General features: G+C 38.6%; 1 protein-coding gene across 1 annotated transcript in view; it reads right to left on the bottom strand.

Moving 5' to 3' along the window:
• Positions 1 to 19,076, bottom strand: part of bean1 (brain expressed, associated with NEDD4, 1) — a 40,196-nt gene that overhangs the window by 17,716 nt on the left and 3,404 nt on the right. The window contains exon 2 of the mRNA XM_020649711.2: positions 16,553 to 16,670. Within this exon, the coding sequence (XP_020505367.1) occupies positions 16,553 to 16,577 (25 nt within the window). The 5' untranslated portion in view covers positions 16,578 to 16,670. The remainder of the gene's footprint in view (positions 1 to 16,552; positions 16,671 to 19,076) is intronic.

Below are 19,076 nucleotides of genomic sequence, written 5' to 3'. Positions count from 1 at the left end.
TAAGGGATTTGTTTTCCACTGAAAAGGAACAGACAGTATTGTGTGACATTGTAGCTGCAAAAACCCTAGAAATGATGAAATAATGTTCATTTTTTAAAGAAGGGACTGAGATTTACATGAGCACTTCTAACACAGAAATGTGCCAATTGAAATGCCTGAAATGAGTTTACAGTACCCTGAAGGTTGATTTCAAATTCTTAAAAAATAAAAACCCACAAGAATAAACCTACTGATAGATCATTGTTGCAGACAAATGCAAGACCGGTAATACATAACCACTACTCAAGATTACTGCATAAGAGTGCCCATGCAGTAACTACACAACGTAAACTGACTCAAAATACTGCAAAGTGGTTTATCTGAATGATTGCAAAGCTAAAGTAATACAAAACAATGTTATTTAAAAAAATTATAAAACCACTAAAGTGCTTCCTGTACAGATGAGTTTGGCCAACATCCAATGCACCAAACGTAAGTGGAGAGGCTGCATTTGAATGCAGTGCTATTGGTAGAAGCATGCAGCCATTTGTAACGAAAATGTAACATACCAAATGTAATTAAATCACAATGTGTCCCAAAATAGCTTCACCAGTGCAAGAAACAAGTAAAAAAGTAAAAAAAATATCCCATATTATGGTGTTTCTCTTCAGTCTTAATTAAAGTGTATTTCATTTTGGGCAGATAGAAGGGTACAGGCATTAAATACTTTGTAAAGATAAGTATGCAGACTTAGGATGGCCAAAAACTTTAATTTAAAGATGTAAAAGCATAGGAGGGAGAGTAACTGATTTTGTGTCAAGATCAACTTGTGTGTGTGCATGTGTGTGTGTGTGTGTGTGTGTGTGTGTGTGTGTGTGTGTGTGTGTGTGTGTGTGTGTGTGTGTGTGTGTGTGTGTGTGTGTGTGTGTGTTTGTGTCCGTCCATTCAGATGAGGGAGTCACTAGCAGTCATTTATTTTTGGGTGTCACAAGCTATAAAGGTTAAGAGCCTGTGATATTGACTGCTGCTGTGTTCGCTGCTTCACTTTGTTCATTAGCTGCATACATTATACAGAAGCATCAAGCAGCCACTCAGATTTCATCTGACAGCTTGTCATTATGAGTTACAACCTGCTTCCCTTCAATATGAAGTATACCATACAGCGCTGGCTGACTGTACATCAAGGCACAGAGAGTTCCTTCAGGCAGGACGTTCGATAAAGGAAGCCAGAAAACTCAACTCAGGCTATCGGCTGCATCATGGTCCATCTTCAGTGAGGGTGAAGTGTAGCCTTAAAGGGCAATCGTTCTGTTTTCGTTCTTAAGTTTTGTACATCAAAATCACTCAAATGTTATACTTACTCCAGAGCATGTTACAGTCCTTGTTTTCAATATTTCCTATTTTTGAAGCATGGGTTAAACGTTGAAGGACTTACCAAGGGTAAGCTAGCCATTGCCGATCATCGCTATGAATCACTGAATATATACTGTACTAATAATTCAATAGGCAGGAACATCTAAGAAAAGTATCCATTTTCATGAATCCGTTATCTTTTAGTCTCTTTAACACGGAATGATGTTCCTTCTTTCAAACTTTCATTGTTCCAACTCTCTCTATAGTCCTTCAGGCTCTGCTTCAGTAGCTGATGAATATTCAGAGTAACACAACGAACCACTGTAGACCTTTTTTTTTTGTAAAGCTGACAGCTGGACTGATATCCATTCACACACACTCACACATACAAACATGAATCTCCCCGGAGACTTCAGCCTCTTCAAGGTCAAGACACTCTTCAGGCTCTGTTTGTACACCCGGTTAGTCATTAATACGGATCTGCTCTGAAAAAACTGTTAGCATCGTCTAAGAGTAAAATATAATCCTCTAAAACATTATGTATAAAAGACTGATGAATGAAGAGAAAATAAAGAGGGAAGAAATACTGTAGGTTGGCTTCATTATACACTAAATTCAGAAAAATGACAACACCATATGGTTTAATGTCATATTTCCTTCAGATCACTTCTGGATGATCATAATAACAAAAATCAATTGTTGCCTCAAATCATCTGTTTCATCAGTCCTTATAGCAATGATTAAGAATTGTAAACTACATTGTTATTGTTGTTATTGTGTAGATCCCTTCTGATATTTTTGTTGTTGTTTATGTCTTACCAAAACTGTCATTCTTCACTCATGATTTACTACTCTTCCCATTGTCACTGTCATCATGGTATAGAAATGTATACATGAACTGCAAAGCAATGTTTTTTAAGGTTTGATGCAAATAATGGTTCAAAAATGACAATAAGGCATTCTGGAAAAAACTCCAATAATCTATAAAACAAGTTTGGTTTCAGGAGAAGAGTAACAAGTCAATGCAATAAATGATGTGAAAAAGACAATGAAGCCTGGTAAGTAAAAATAGACACACAAAGGAAGATACATTCAGTATCTCACCATCACTGCATTGTTTATCTGATCTGATGAATTTCAAACATGTCGTGGCAGCTTGCGTGTGTTTTGTGTGTGGGCTGGAGGGCCGAGCAGGATCTGATTCACCGACCTTCAGTAACCTCATTATTGTTTCTCTCATTCACTATCTAGTCAGTGCTGCTTGTGTCTTTTCTTATATGGGCTCGTGAAGGAGTTGCTGTTGCAACGGAGACAACATACGATAAAAAAAAACTATTACTTTTTATTCCTTATATGGAATAAAAAATCATAATATGTTTATTATGTCCTGCCAAGGAACAGCTCTAAGCTAACTCTGGTGCAATGCATCAAATGGCAACATTTACGTTTAATATTGCATTTGGTCCCTTTTATAATTCAAAATAAAAAAATAGAAAGAATCAGTTTCAACTAAAAAAACAGTGGTCAGAGATATTAAAAGTAACAAAGAAACGGTAAAAACGCAAACAAATGTGAAGCAGTACATCTTTATGAGGTGACCGACTTTTTTTCAAATCAATCTGTATACATCTGTCTCTGTTTTAGAAAGCGTTTCACACAGAGTTCAATCCAACACTGAAACACTAATTAGCTAATGGACAACATTTATCACATTTGACACTGGAGGCTAATTAAGCCGCTTACACATAACAATCACTAGCAATGCAGTTAGAGCAGCAGGCTCATTAGGATGCATCAACATCAGTGTAAGTGTCGGACGACACAGCTGGAGTCTTAAGCCAATCAGGCTGAGTGATATCGACAACAACCGTGACACAGCAAGCAGTCAAACCTCAAACCGCAGTCAGAGAACAACACAAGCGCTGGGAAAACAGATGTAAGTTCAATGTTTTTCTACAGCAACAAAAGTATAAACGCAGTTTTTTTGGGGCTGATTTGGACTTACTTAACACTTGACCTGAGCCTGGTTTTGCACCACACTGCTCAAACTCAGTCATTAACCTCTCAGCTGGTGTTTTATTGTCTCACTGCAATATGATACTTCATTGTTTCAAATCACAACTGAAAGAAGGGTTTTGTTTTAGATCAGAGGATCTAAAGATGGCATGGATCAGGGAGAGGAGCTTCTTTCACTTTACTTGAACTTTTAAAGTATATTTAGTAGTTCTTACTTTTATAATGACACTTTTGTGTGTTAGCTGCACTGAATTAGAAAATCTACTTTATTTGCATTTCACACAATGATGAAATAGCTAAAAAAAAAAGCAACATTTTTAGGCCTTTATGGATATTTCTGTTGCCAATGATCGTTCTCTATTTTGTTTTTTTCAGCATCAGACGCTGCAGGATGACTTCCAAACCCTGAATACTTGATCTTGATATTTTACCACCTACATAAAAAAAAAAAAACACGTTCCTCCATTTCAGACATACGAATACTCTTTCCGCTTAGTTTATCCCTTTCAGAAAGACTGTACAATTGACTGTTTGTTTAAAAATTAAGAACTAAGAGAGTGTGCCTTTACTTAGAGGGAGGGAGTTACTTTGCAGTCATGGTTTTCAACAACAAGAAACCAATAATGTAATCTGTGCAATGTCTTTGCTAAACAGATGTAGAAATTAACCAAATACCACAATTAGTAAGGTTGTATTGTTTAAAGCATCAAATATCACCAAAGCCATGGGATTTGACATTATTATTAAAAAAATAATGTGCAAACCTGACCAAATATTTTTTTCCTGCCAGCAAATCCTCTATTTACCTTAGAAGAAATACACATCTTAATATGTTTGTAGGTAAGGTATCAGTAAATGAAGCTTTTCTAGTAACCTATTCAGAGTCTGTATTTGCTGAGGATGGAGTTGTGGCCTTGACATTAAGTGACAGATATTATCTCCTCACTTGTGCAGCGTGCTGGAAAATCTTGGTACAGTGCGGTCAAAGGACAACAGGGGCCTCAAAGAGAACATCTCTCTGTGACACGCACATCCTCCTGTCTGTCCTCCGCTCTCTCTTTCACCGCCGTCTTAATCTTCCTCTTCCTTCCCTCCCTCTGATCCTTCCTGTTGTCGTATCGAACACATGCCAGGAGTGCTGTTGTTTTTTTTAAGGAGCGAGGGTACACTGACTTTAAAGCATCATGTCTTAGTACTGGAGCAGAGAGAGGAGGAGAAAAAAAGGGAAAGCCCTGAACTCATCCTTGAGGACCACCAGAGTCAGTCAGTCTGCCTTTATGCAAGCGTCTCTTAGACATGCATGTGAATATAATGAATCCAAAGAATTACATTGAAACGCTGAATACAAGATGGAAAAACACTTTGTCCAGTTTTTCTTCTTAAGTATCTTAGATTTATCTTCGTCCCGAACCTTCACATACACCTGGTTCACTGCACACATTCATACAACTAACACGTCTGAGTGGAGTAAAAGGCATTCACACATGGCAGTATCCACTCTGCAATCAAGGTGGCTGTAATGATTGTAACTGTTAGCCAACCACAACAAGAACTATATACAACAAACGCAGAAGAAGACACAATAAAACACAAGAAGAAGAAGAATAATGTAGCAAGATGACACAGCAGAGCTAGAGGCTTCTTTAATTCAGCTGTGTGGGGAAAAAAAAAGAAAACAGATGTTCAACAATTAAACAGTCTGTGACATGACTGCAGCTAGTTGCGTATACATTTCAACGACTGTGCGTGCAAATGGAGAAGTAGAGGACCCTGGCTTCGAGTGTGTATTAAAAAAAGACCCAAACCACCTATTAATGTCACATCCTTTACGCACATTATTCAGTCCACGTTCCCTGCCTTTTACTGGCTTAGACGAGCACAATGTGCACTGCACACATTGTTTGACTAACAACCATGATGGAGTGCAAGATTGATTCAACTTACAGGCATGTGCTAAGTAATGAGAAAGCATTGTATCTCTCTCCTAACATGTCGTTTTATATCTGAATAAGCCATAAGGAACATTTACATAATATACTCCCATGCCTTAAAGACAGAGAGACATTACTTTAGACTTAGAGCCTTTTATCAGACATTGAATACCTACTTTAACATCTACTTAAGTAAATTATATATTTAAAGGTATGATTAAAAAGCTCTGCATGAACACAATACTGAAAGTGAATGGACTGTTTATAAGTTACCATCCCGTGTATAGCGTCCCTTTCTGTGTGTGCCAGCAGTGAGCTGATGGTGATGATGCCAGCAGCATCACTTGGCAGTCAGAGCGATTTGATTTCACACAAAGCATAAAGAAACAGTGTTAGCCGTTAGCAAGGTAAAGCCAAGACATATTAAGAAGACCTTATTTTAAAGCACTTCACTGTTTCTGTGAGGCCTGTGTAGGGTTTACATGCAGTAGTCTCCTAAACCTGAGGCGTGATGCTTCTTCAAGGCTGACGGCTCATCAACATGACTGACAGGTGCAGTGGTGCTAACTGAGTGACAACAGAGAGAGGGAGATTAGCTACATGGTCGTCTGACTCTTGAAAAAAAAAAAAAACAAGCATACAGAATAATTACAAAGTAAGATTTGATGATATTGCAATTACAAATACAATTGCAATATGTCTGGGACGCCAAGTGGGCGGCCTGGGTTCGAATCCGACCTGTGGCTCCTTTATCGCATGTTATTCTCCACTCTCTCTTTCCCAGATTTCCCAGATCTGTATTTTACTCAGGTTGAGATGATGTACATTATTTGATTTAATGTTAATTTAATTTATATTTACATTTTGTACTTTGCTTACAATTGCAAGAGTAACTGTTTAATATGATGCACTTTGCCTTTAAGGTTGCTCATGGTTACGGTTGGCATAGTGATATTGCTTTAAAGTAAGTGAGGTATCACTGTTGTTGGTGTTCGGTCTGGGTATGTCATGCTTTGCTACGGACAGACATTAAAAGTAAACGTAACGCACAGCAGAAGTTGTCCTTTTGCTTACACACAGCCAAAGGTACATTTACTTCAGTATGTGTAGTGTCATGGCAAGACAACCAAGGATCAAACAAAGAATCAACATCATTCAAGAAGCGCCTTTACAATTTCGCCACCTAATGACCACAAAGAAATGGAAGATGACTACCAAGATGCATCAAATAAATAACTAAAAAGATTGCTGAAAAGATGTCAATAGCACAAAATGATCACAAAGAGATAAAGAGAGAACAAATGTGTCATTAAATAACACCAACATGACACAAAATGACCACAGGGAGACAAAATACATCATAAAGTATTATAAATAAACGTAAAAATAAAGATAAAGGGACACAAAAGAGAGGCTAAATTACTACAATGTGACAAAAGTGATCACAAAGATCATTCTAAATGATTTCAAAAAGGCATAAAATGGCACCAATTGGACATGAAAGAACACAAAAAAACATTAAATGTCAAATATGGGCTTTAAATGTGACTCTGAATATAACCTGATTTTACTTGCACGCATTTTTGGTATAAGTGGAGGTACTTTTGAAGTTACAGCTCTCACAGTCAGTAAAAAAAACAAAACATAAATGGTGTTCAGTGTTGTGCAGTGAGCTGAACCTCAAAGTAAACGCAGCCTCTAATGAAGAGTGTAGGTTTAGCTGACGTTGGTATACTGCAGTACATTCATTCATCCTCTCTCACACATATCAGTATCAAGTAAGGATACGTATTTATGAGGCAGTATGTGGGTCACAAAACATCGCTGTGTGCATGAATATGGGTCAAAATACATCATACATGTCTTAATCTCCCCTCTCTCCCTCTTTCTCTCTCCCTCTCTCTCTCTTTCTCTCCCATGTGGGATAGATGGCAGGGAGACAGATTATCACACCCTGCTGGCCCACATTCCTGCCCGCTCTTCATTTTAGCATACCACCCCTCTCCTCACTGGTTCAGCTCTGACCAACCCTTGGTTTTGTTGTTGTTTTTCGTCACTTTGGGATCATTTATTTCCATAAACAACTGTTACTGACATACAAAGCCGACATAATGTGTCTCATGAATCTGTATTTTTCTATATAAAAAAATATAGCACAAATAAACAGATTGCCTTTATGTTGCTGCTGAGTGTTATGGAAAAATTATTTGATAATAAAATGAGTGGACTTTGCTGGTCTATTACACAATTTGATTTTTTTATTTTTGTAGCTAAATTGCTAAATTGCCAAAGCATTTTATTGAACTTTCTAAGAGCTTGTATACACACTACAGTATAAAAATACAGTCAGATGAATAAAAATCCCATTAACAATGTCATAAATATAATCACTGTCTGTAGTTACCAAAGTATATATGTGTGTTTGCTCAGACTGAGCTACGCATGAAGAAATATCACTTCAGAGGAAGGTTATTGTCACTAGCTCAAAGCCTTTAGAGGGATTTGAACTGATTCTAAGTAAATTCAAAGAGAAATCTCTCTGCAGAGGCTGGTTGTGTGTGTATGATAGGAAGAAGGAACAGTTATGTTTTATTGAGCAGGTGCACTGAAGGCCTGAGAGTTTTTTACTGGCTGTCCTGTGGTCTGATTATGTCAATGCAAAGTCACAGAACCTGTTTAAATAACTAATGGCTGAAATTGCACATTTCTATTTTAAGAAATGCAAATATAGATCAGATACACTCAGTGTGACTCTGGCCTCTCTGAAGCAAAATGAAAATAAATCCTTGCAATCATGACTGCAGTATATCCCCCTGTGATTGGTCAGTGATCTCTTTAGAGCTAGCTCTGATTGATCAATAAACACTGCAGGTCAAGTTGTGGTTGGCCAATGCCAGAGAAAAGTCCATTCTGATTGGTGAATGAGCCGCACAAATTCAAGTCCAGTGGTCAGAGAGGACTTTAAATCCAGCTATGATTGGTTGATCAAGACTTTAGCCGATCAGGAAATACCATCTATGATCTATCCTCGGACACACACTACAAAACTCTATAGACGGCCTCTCCTGTACACAGTGGGCCATTTCAAATAGCTTTCAGAAATTGACTGATTTGATTGATTTGTTTCCCCTTTTTTTCTTTGCTTCATTTTCAACTCACAGAACATTTCTGGAAAGAAAGATCAGATTTTTTTTCTCCATCTTATGTTGCAAAATGTTTTTGGGGTTTTTAAGGTAAATAATGTTTAGAAACTGTGAGAGCATGAACCATTTCCTACATCAGTCTACAATAAAACAACAAAAGCTGCAACATTAGACTTTTTAGTACATGTTGAAAAGAATTGATTCTATTGTCTTTTTATTTATTTATTTTCTAAAGAAGAAGAAACCACATATGCCTTTTCTGTGGGCACCTTTTTTCTCCCCTGATTGACAGGTGTCTCTGTTCATCACATTCAGCTAAAGAGGTTACTCCTTCTGTCTTTGAAGGCTGCTCTTTTTCTTCTACTAACTAACGAAGAAGTAAGCAAAAAGACAGACATCCCTTTCTGCTCAGAGCCGGAGCTCTGCTTAAATGCATGCCAGGATAAACAGCATCCTCAAAAGAACACCTTTGTAAGTAGACAAAGGGAAATTATTTTAACTGTCTGTACTATATGCTCGAAAGCAAACCATATAATGCAGCTTGTCATAAAAAACATGAGAAGTCCATCGCTGTCTGATTTTTAGGACATTATTGTACAGTATAAAGCAAAATTAAGATGGATGCACACAATGTACTCACTATTGATTTAAAACTAAATAGCAAAAAACTTTTCCTATTAAAAAAATAATTTATTACATCACTGTAGTTCCAGTTTTCTGGGAGTGTAAAGCTGTAAAGTTGAGGTGTCCACTGACAGTTTGACATGCAGCTACATGTCGCAGGGCATCTCAACACACAGCCTGTTCTTAATTCTAAATATCTTTCTGAAGGTAAAGGCCTCATCATCTAACACATTTTTTTTCCAAACAAAAAAAAATCATGGTATGGCAAAAACATTTGCAGGATCCCCCCCACACACAGCGGCTCAGACTGATTCTTTGAAAATTCTTTCCGTTTCTGCCAAAAGATTAGACAACCTGTCTGAAATCTGTTCGTCTGTCAGGTCACTAAAGGAGGATTACAACCAATCCAGGAGGTGCCTGTGGGCTCTGTGGCAACAGTCAGATGAATACAAATCCAAAATAGACACAGTGTTATATCACAGAGGCCCAATGCAGAGAGATCTTTCCCTTTGAATTATAAGACTGTGATCTCTTTCTCTCCCCACTGTCTCCTCACCTCACAATGTCTCAGTCTCTGTCTTTGCTTTTCCTTGTGGTTTCCCTGTGTGCACCCTGCCCTTTTTCTCAACCCGTTCTTTCTTTCTTTCTGTCGGTCTCATCTTTCTTAGAAGTGCTGCGTAGGGGATAATGATGATGGAATAGAGGTGGAGAGAGGAGGTAGAGGCCATGTGTAATCATGTTATAACAGCTCCAGCAGCAACACCTCAGTGTAGCTCTGAACTCCAGATACAAATACAAATGCACAGAAATCCATGTTTCTAAAACGAATGCATTGCATAATACATTGCAGACTGATTATTTGTATTTCAGCATTAAAACAGTCATTGTCTAATTTGATTTGTAAAATGTATCCATCTAAATGCCCCAGTCAATTCGGTTTATTTTTCTTCAGTTTTTAATGTGCACATTGAAGAGGTGATAAAATATTTACGTTGTTATTTGTTTAGTCTTTCACTTCCATCTATCACACTGCTGTGGGGGAGGGCACCTTCCCCCGGCAGGTTAATTGGATGTAAATGGATAAGGACAGTTTCAAGCCCTTTGCCCCGTAAGAAAGTCAACCTGCCTCAGAGCTGCTGTGCCGACAGTCTCCACCTGAGCGTAACGTGTCCCTCTCTGTCTTACCTTGTCACATCACAAGAATGTAGACATTGGATGCAAAGACAGGAATTTGTCTGATGTGAATTTTTGCTTTGCAGTATCTGCAGAGTGAGACTCAATCATGATAACACAGCTAAATATTAAGGGTGTTTTCACACTTTTGATGACATTTTATACTTCATTCAGAGTCTGCTAGCCAAAAATGCTCTTCTCTGATAGCAGATACATACTAAGATGTTGCCATATTGTAAGAACACTTGATATTCTCAAAACCAGCAAGCACTTCATGATACCATGAGCAGAATCAAAGATGCTTTATTCCGATTCTGTTTGATTGTTCTTTAAGCTGTATCCACAGAAATAATTAACAAAACAAAATGAAAGGAAACAAACCAAAAAGGATCTTATCGTCATTTATTGTATAACCCTGTTGAATGAAGAATCTCTGAAACTATTTCTATATGTAGATAGTTTATCTTAATACATACACCCAGCAATTCTTAACTTTGACTATGCTATTACAGTTTTTCTCAGTCGCTTTGGTACATTTCTCAGATCAGAATTGAGATTCTCAAAACTACTTGTTCAATCTTCACATCATTGTGTCACTTGTGCACATCAAAAAAGCAGTTTCTCATTTCTTTGAACAAGTTGCAAATGCTTTGGTACATCCATGCAAATGATTATGTACAATTCTCTGCTGTTTCCTACATTATCAATTGCTTATGTCATGTTGATCAAAATGTATTATAATGGGTCTCTGTTGAATAGTCTCACCCCCCACAACATTTAGGCATTAGTTCATCACATAAGTCTTTACATGCAAAATGGTTGAACAAGTTGTCATAATATGTCAAGCATATTTCTATACATTTCCATTAGACTTTTTTTCTAAATCTGTCCTGAATTTGTAAATTGCTCCCAGGTGAATCTTGACTTTCTCGAACGAAGGGAAATGTGTGAAGCATTAGATCAACCAATGATCAACCAGTTTTCTGAAATAGCTCAAAGGTGCATCTCATGAACCGTCATGTAAGTATATATATAGCCGGAGCACAACACAATGTTACAATGTCTGACAATGGAAGGACAAGGAATTGGACGGGGTCAACAGCCAGAGAGAAGAAGAAGAGGAAGAGGAGTGAGGCTGCGTGGCGGAGGAGCTGGGAGGCAAAACAGAGGAAGAGGCCGAAGAGGCCGAGGACATACGCGCGTTCCTGATGAGGTAAGAGCCACACTTGTAGACCACGTTCTCAATCATGGGCTTACAATGGCAGAGGCTGGTCGAAGGGTGCAGCCAAATGTTGGGAGAACAACTGTGTCCTCAATCATTCAGACTTATCGTCGACAGAACAGGTATGTAATCTAACAATAGGCACTGTACTGTAATACTGTATACTTTCTGTAATGCTTCATACAATATTACAGTATTCCACTTGCATTTTACAATATACAGTCAGTATACTTCATACAGTGACATTTTATCTTACTCAATTTTGTGTTTTGCATTACTATATTTTTTCCACATAGGACTGCAAGACAACTTCACAGGGGTGGCAGAGGGCCCCTTTTCACACCTGAACAGGAGGAGACTATTTGCACCATGGTTGTAGAAAACAATGCCATGGTGCACACTAAGGTGTAACTTACAATTTACAATAATTGTCATCAGAACGTTAGTCATAGTTTAAATCAGAACACCCCTCCAGAGTACACTGTTATATTGACAACATGACTAAGCAATTTGACTGTCTTATTTGTACACAATGACACAAGGACTTGTCATTCTGATGGCACTGACATGTTCATTGACACAGATATTTACTTTTGAGAGATGAACTAAGGATTTTGAGCAAGAGACTGGCTTTTGCAGGTAATCCATGGCGTTTTGCTATTTGTACAAATTGTTTTGAGAAATGCACTTACTGTTTTGCAAATGTCGAGGATGATTCGAGAAATGTACCAAAGTGACTGAGAAAAACTGTAATACAATTCTGAACTTTAACTATGCTATTACTGTAAAGAAGCTCCATGAGAACAACCAAAGAAGATGTTACTCTATCTTAGACTCAAGTGTTGATCAGGCACTGAGATGAGGTTATCTTCACACATTTTCTTTATAAACAGAAAAATACTAAGTGAATAACCATTGGTAAAGAAGTGCAAATGAAAAGTTAAAAAAAGAGTGATTGACCTTCTGCAGCCAAACTGAAGTATGTTTACTATAAGACTCACCAGGCTGCCATTGCCCTCCCTACGGAAATAACTGAATTCACTTCCTCATGGTAAAATGTTTAATTGTTGAGTTATTTGTGGTAGGTCCTTTTAATATTTGATACTCTAAACCTTCATCTATCTATCCATCCATCCATGGTGACATTGACCAGCTGAGCCAATGCGTCCATTTCCAAATGACAAAGCTAATGGACTGAAGAGGAAGACGCAGCGAGTGGACATAAGACAGAGGAAGCCGGCGTTAGTCAATATTGGCACTGAAGACATTAGCAAAGACATTTACCCTTCACTTCTCCTTCCTCGCTCTTTCTCTCTCTCTCTCTCTCTCTCTCTCTCTCTCTCTCCCCCTTTCCTTATTCTCTCAAACGTTCCAAGTCACCTCCCTCAATTTCTCTCTCCACTTCTTCTCCTGCCCTCTACTTCCCCTGGAGAGCGATGCTGTCTCCCCCTCCAACACCTATTTTCACGTCCAATACTTAACCTGCTCCTGTCCATTGCTTTTATTGTTTCATTTCATCCTTCCTTTCTTTTATTTCAGCTATACATCATGAACTGCCCCCCTTGCTCCTTCAGACACCATTGTTTTAGATGGATGGATAGATGGATAGATCGATGGATAGATAGATGATAGATGGATGGATAGATGGATAGATGGATAGATAGATGATAGATTGATGGAAAGTTTTTTTTCTCTTCTCCTTGCCCACCTGTAGTGTGTAATAATTGTCTATGGGCACTGATGGGGGGTTAGTGAGGTGGAACAGCTTTGGTATTTGCAGACCTGCTGGGCCGTGAAATCTCCCCGCACATGCATACGCCTCATATCCATTTAAATAGATTTAAATAAACGACCTTACACTGTGGCTAGATTGGGCCCGTGCACAGACAGACGCTGGAATGGATGGATGGACAAAGCGAGGGAAAGGTGCACAAGATGGAAGGTAAAATGCCGTTAAATGAAGTTTTTCCTACAATTTCCATAAAGCATGGGAATGCGATGATTGATGGCTCGGTGGTGGGAAGGCGAGGCGTAGAGCAGAGCAGCTCTGATGGATGGATAGATGATGTGTGCAGCGAGAGGGAACAGAAGGTAGATTCCATTTCAGATCTGCGCTCATCTGATGCATGCACCATGCTGGTGCTCTAATATGTAGATTGTGTTTAGCCTTTATCTATGGTAGCAATGTGAGGGAGCACAAACACACTCGGGCCATTTTGTTGAGACTAATGGTTGTACATGAAATGCCCCTGAATACTAATTTTAATGAATAATTTCTTACTTTGCTGCCACTTTCACATCATCCCTGGTCAAGGTCATGACTCGTATATTGATCTATTACATTATAACACTTTGGTTTGGACTGTAATCTTTCAAGTGTTTTAGCAGCAATAGCCATTTTAGTACACATGCATATAAAGAAGAGGTTAGGAAACTTTAAGATTTGATGTCTCCTCTGCAGACACATATTCGGAGTGACTTTCCCCTCTTCTCCAGACATGGAAACAGATGTGGATGTTTATGTGGCAGTTGGGGACCGAATGCCCTTCTCTGGGGCTCAGCAGCAGCAAACCCTCAGGATCTAACAGCTGCCATGTGGTGCACATCAGCCGCCTTTACATGCTGCAAATGCACCCAAAGGTGAGCCATGTATATCCAGGAAAAGTTGACTGATATGTTTAAGAAAAACCTTGCCATGCAACAATGTTCCTTTTGTTGGTAGTCACAGCCATGATTTTTTGGGGCATTTTCAATTTGAGTGCCAAGTGTGTGTGTGTGTGTGTGTGTGTGTGTGTGTGTGTGTGTGTGTGTGTGTGTGTGTGTGTGTGTGTGTGTGTGTGAGTGTTACGATCAACATACCTGTGTGTTTAGTGGCAAAATGGGGAAACTTTAAAGAATACTGGAAGTATTCAAGCGTTATGGATGTCAGTAAAGCTCTTTTTATGGTTTCACAAATAAAACATGCAGCACTTTATGATGCTACCCTAACCCTATATGTTTATTTTTTAATGTATTTTAGGTTAAGGGACATCTTTATCGTTTTCCAGAAGTCATAAGACACAAAATTAGCCTCCCAGTTTTTCCCAGTTTTACTTTACTGTTCTAACTGTTCTTCAAAGATTTGTCTTTCTGTGGTCAATTCGTTTGTCCCTGTTCTTCTTCCTGCATCTTATCCCATCTCCCCCTATCCCATTTTCAAGTCCAGCGCAGTTTGGGTAGATGGCTGTTCATCATGATGGATTAACGCTGGGTCTTTTTAATATAGCAAAGAGTAAGGTATTTTACCTTCTTTTTGTAATGTGTTGATTGATTGATTGACTGATTGATTGACGGCTATGCGCACAAAAATACAGAAGAACACGACCCCTGCTTCCAGTGTGTATTAAAACTGTCCAAACTGCGTTCCAATGTCCCATCCTGTACGCACATGAGCCATTCCATGTCACCTGCCTTTGACTTGGCTAAAATGTATTATTCTAGCCCAGCTTAATTTTAAGTGGATTTCAAGTCTGTAAATCATCAAACACATATCAAAGTACAATACGTCTGAAGTTAAGAGCACAAATGATCACAATTTACCCAATGTTTTATTGCATTTTAGAGACAAAGTAAACAAGTTAGTATTTTCCACTTGTTCTAACATCCTGTCCTAGCTTGCACTATTGAAACCAGTCTTTTTAAAGGACTGTGTAAAATGTCAAGCTCTACAATAGGCCACATGCAGAAATACCTTATCTATATGGGCAGCTATCTATAGAGCCCATCCCAAAGCTTTTTTATCTCTTCTCCCTGTTCTTTTATTCATCATTCTACTTCTTTTCCTGGGAGGGACACACTGCTTGTGGAGGTCTAAACGCCCGGAGTGGAGAGGGATTTCAGGTGTCGGGGTGGGGGGTGGGATGTGAGAGAGGCATGTGAATAATAGATCAGAGAAGGGAGGAGAGAATAAGAGAGATATAAAAGGTGTGGAGATAGAGAGAAAGAGAAACAGATATAAAGAGGGTGTCAAAAGGACAGAGAGTCAGATAGGGAGGACGCCTGAGGGATGCATGCCAGTGAGAAAGGGGACGGATGTAGGATTGACAGTTTTTCTTGGAGGGCAACTGTGACAGGAAAACACACATCTATAAAAGTACTGCATCTGTCCTTCTATCAGTCCATCTGGTCCTCCCACACACTGACTCTTCCTGCCTCTGGTGTGGTCAGCAGCTGTTGCATAAGACAGCCATTCATCTTTTATTGAGATGGCAAGCTTCCATAAATATGTCTACCTTGTTCTCAGGAGTCTAAAAGCTCGACCTGCAGTCAAGGAAGCAATAAACAGGATACCCACAACATCAACAATAACAAACCACTATACGCTGTAGACTTAAATTCATTTTAAAATTATTTCAGGAATGAAGGGGATTTCATGACAATGAATTATATTTTAAGATTTACTGTAAACTTGTTTTGTTCTTCTGACAACAATTACCATGACTTAGAATATAACAGAAATCTGAAGTTCACTAGAGGCAAATTACAACAATTTATTTCTCATGCTATCAGACAACAGTGTAATATAATATAGATTATTTCAAGTGTAACATTTCATTTGAATAATTGGAATGTTTCCTCTCTGAATTCTTTAAAGTGTTTTCAAATATCAAAACTGTCCAAAATGACCCAAATGATTTGGCAATAAAGTAAAAAAGTCATTGAAAGTTAACTGCAGGTTTTACTTTGAAAAATAATATATGATTGTCCAATATTGAGCATGTGTTGAATTTAGTGATGTGTTACAACTGTTGTTAATCTGTTTGTTCCTTCTTAATGCGAAAGTAATTTTACTTCTTAATAAAAACGTTTTATAACTTATTAGGACAGTTTAATTTTGTTTTACTTGCCATTATTATAGTAACGGCAGCTTAAAATAATAAGAATGAAATGCATTATTTAAGGGCCAACGGCATTATTAAACACTAGCTGCTGCAATTAGGACTGAGACTTAAGGGCCTTTCCATGTGGTCTATGGCACCCTAGTTTCAGGGCTTTCCACACGCTCCAGCTATCAGCTACCTAACCCCCCCAAAAAATGAATCGAGTAAGAAGAAAAAAGTCTTGTTCCTTACCTGAGCAGATCAATTTCATCAGCATGAACCCCTGTTCAAAGTGTTTCCTATTGGCACATCTCAACAGGCAGGAAGCCAACTTCAACTTGTCGTGACCTCACAGCTGCTGGAGGAATTACTACAGGATATAGAGAGAGAGAGAGAGAGAGAGAGAGAGAGATCACCACGTTAGTGAGAGGACAGTCTGTGGAGCAGGCCTACAGAGAGCAGAGAGAGAAAACAAACAGCAGCAGGTAGATGAAGAGCGATAGGAATAAATGAAGAGTGAGAGAAGCTGTGTAGTTTCACAGAGAGAGAGACATAGAGAGAGAGAGAGAGAGAGAGAGAGAGAGAGAGAGAGAGAACAGAGACTGATGTGCAAGTCACAACCTCCAAGACCGGCTGTTTATAAAGCCCTAGGCAAATTGTGTGTGTGTGAGAGAGAGAGAGAAAGAGAGAGGCAGTCAAGTGGCCACCCACACAACCTGTGTGTATGTCCATTGCTCTTTTCCAGAACATGGCCTGCAGGGTTCAAGTCTTCCAATCAATAACTAAACCAAACACGCACGAATGCACACACACACACACACACACACACACACACACACTGTGCACAAATACAACACTTTACTGAACGAGGGAATTTCAACTGATCACAAGAACATCGCTTATTATGGATATTATATGAAAATTTATTAAAATAAAATAAAATAAATTAAATGTGTAATTGAAGGTCAATTTATGACTTATTAGTCATTTTATGTACAAAGAAAAAAGGAAAGTCTAAAACTGATCTTTTTGGATCTTATGTCTTTGGATTAAATCTTTCACAAGATTTGAATCGTGGGGACCCTTGCTGATGCAGCAGGACTGATTGTGTTGGAATATAATGATCGGGAGATTGGCAGACTTAATGAGTGAGAAATGAATGGATCAAATCCTATCATAGAAGAAGCTGTTATTCCAAGTCCAGAAGACACATGGGCCTTTAAGTACGCAGTTTATCTCAAATGAGCAAATGAGAATATAGAATGAGCGCACAAAAATAAAATACTTTTAATGATCAGTTGACAATCGGTAAAATCTAACAATTCATGTTCGACTATGTAAGTCCTTGGATGGCGTCATTCCTAGATTTTTAGCATGTGTTCGTAGTATGAGTACTATTGACCAAAAATAAATATCAGCAGACTTTCAGGTATATGAGGGACTTTACTTCATACAAATCTGCATTATAATGCTGTTAAAAAAATTAAGATCTGTCATTTGCAAAAATGTTCTTCTTTTCTGTGTTCTATTTGCTCATGGAAGCCTCTTAGTAATCCTCCGGGGATGTACTGTGTAGAACAAAAGTAAAAAAATAAAGAAAACTACCATTTATTCTGGAGTCATATATGGAGGGTGACTTTCGCTTCACTTTTGATCTGTCACACGGTCGCATTTCATATTGCTAATTTTACTGTAAACAAATATGTGGCGGAAAGTAAATTTTGGCTGAGAGCCATTTATCACTACACACTGATAAACATGTGATTTATGTTGTTTAAGGGTAACAGTTTGGTTTGGTTTGAGGTGTTGCTTTCTCTTGATTCTAGAGCCACAGGTGGCCATACATGGAAAAGAGCATGGATTTGTATATCTTGGTCTCTGTGCTGGTTGGCAGGTTGCCATGCTGGCTACTTACAACTGACTTGTAAATATCTGGTCTCAATGCTTCACATGACAACTTCTAATGGCCATTTAATTGGCTTATAACACCCAAATTGTCTTCAGTGTTTTTGAGGTGACTTGTTGACTAGTTTAGATGAAATAAAAAAGATTTCTGTTTTTAAAAAACGGTGGGAGGAGAGACAGGCGAGAGAAGGCGAGACTGAGAGACAGGACCAGTCAGAGACACTGAAACTAAAGGATTCGGGTATTGCTTGTAGTCACAACAGCACTCCATCATTTCTCCATCTTATTTTCTGGTATTCCCCTCCCTCTGATTCTCTCTCTTTCTCTTTATCCCTCGCTCCCTCCTCTCATCCATCTCCTCGCAGCTCTCTCTGACAGTCTATTTGGCCCACACAGCTCTGTCATCCATTCAACCTGTCAGTCCTGGCAACGGCAACAATCACCCACTGACGGGTGTTTGTAGCCGGGCAGGCAGGACTTGTGGTACGAAAGTCCGTGCCATGGCTGAGAGCCTTTGGGATCATTTCCTGTGACAGCCGAGTCACAGAGGCGACCCATACAGTGAGAAGGTCGGAGGGTCAGTCCTCTCAGAGCAGAGAGATCATCTCTTGTTAGAACATCTTCTTGCAATCAGAATGTACTGGATTGTTATTCGACATATATAAATAGATATTACAAACCTTTGGATGATTTAGTCTCCTGAAGAGGTTTGGTCATCATTTTAATCAGTGTTTAAAACATTTTACCCATGACATGAGGGGCCAACAAGTTGATGAGTCAAGTTATCAAATCTATTAGACAGGAGACTGTAGATGCACTGAAAATGTATTATTCATTTCTCAGGTTAAATAATATTAATTTGCATAACTGT

This window comes from Labrus bergylta, chromosome 10 (genome assembly GCF_963930695.1).
Source record: "Labrus bergylta chromosome 10, fLabBer1.1, whole genome shotgun sequence".
Taxonomy (NCBI): domain Eukaryota; kingdom Metazoa; phylum Chordata; class Actinopteri; order Labriformes; family Labridae; genus Labrus; species Labrus bergylta.
Note: the sequence above shows the minus strand (reverse complement) of the source record. Positions and strands in the feature narration are given on the sequence as shown.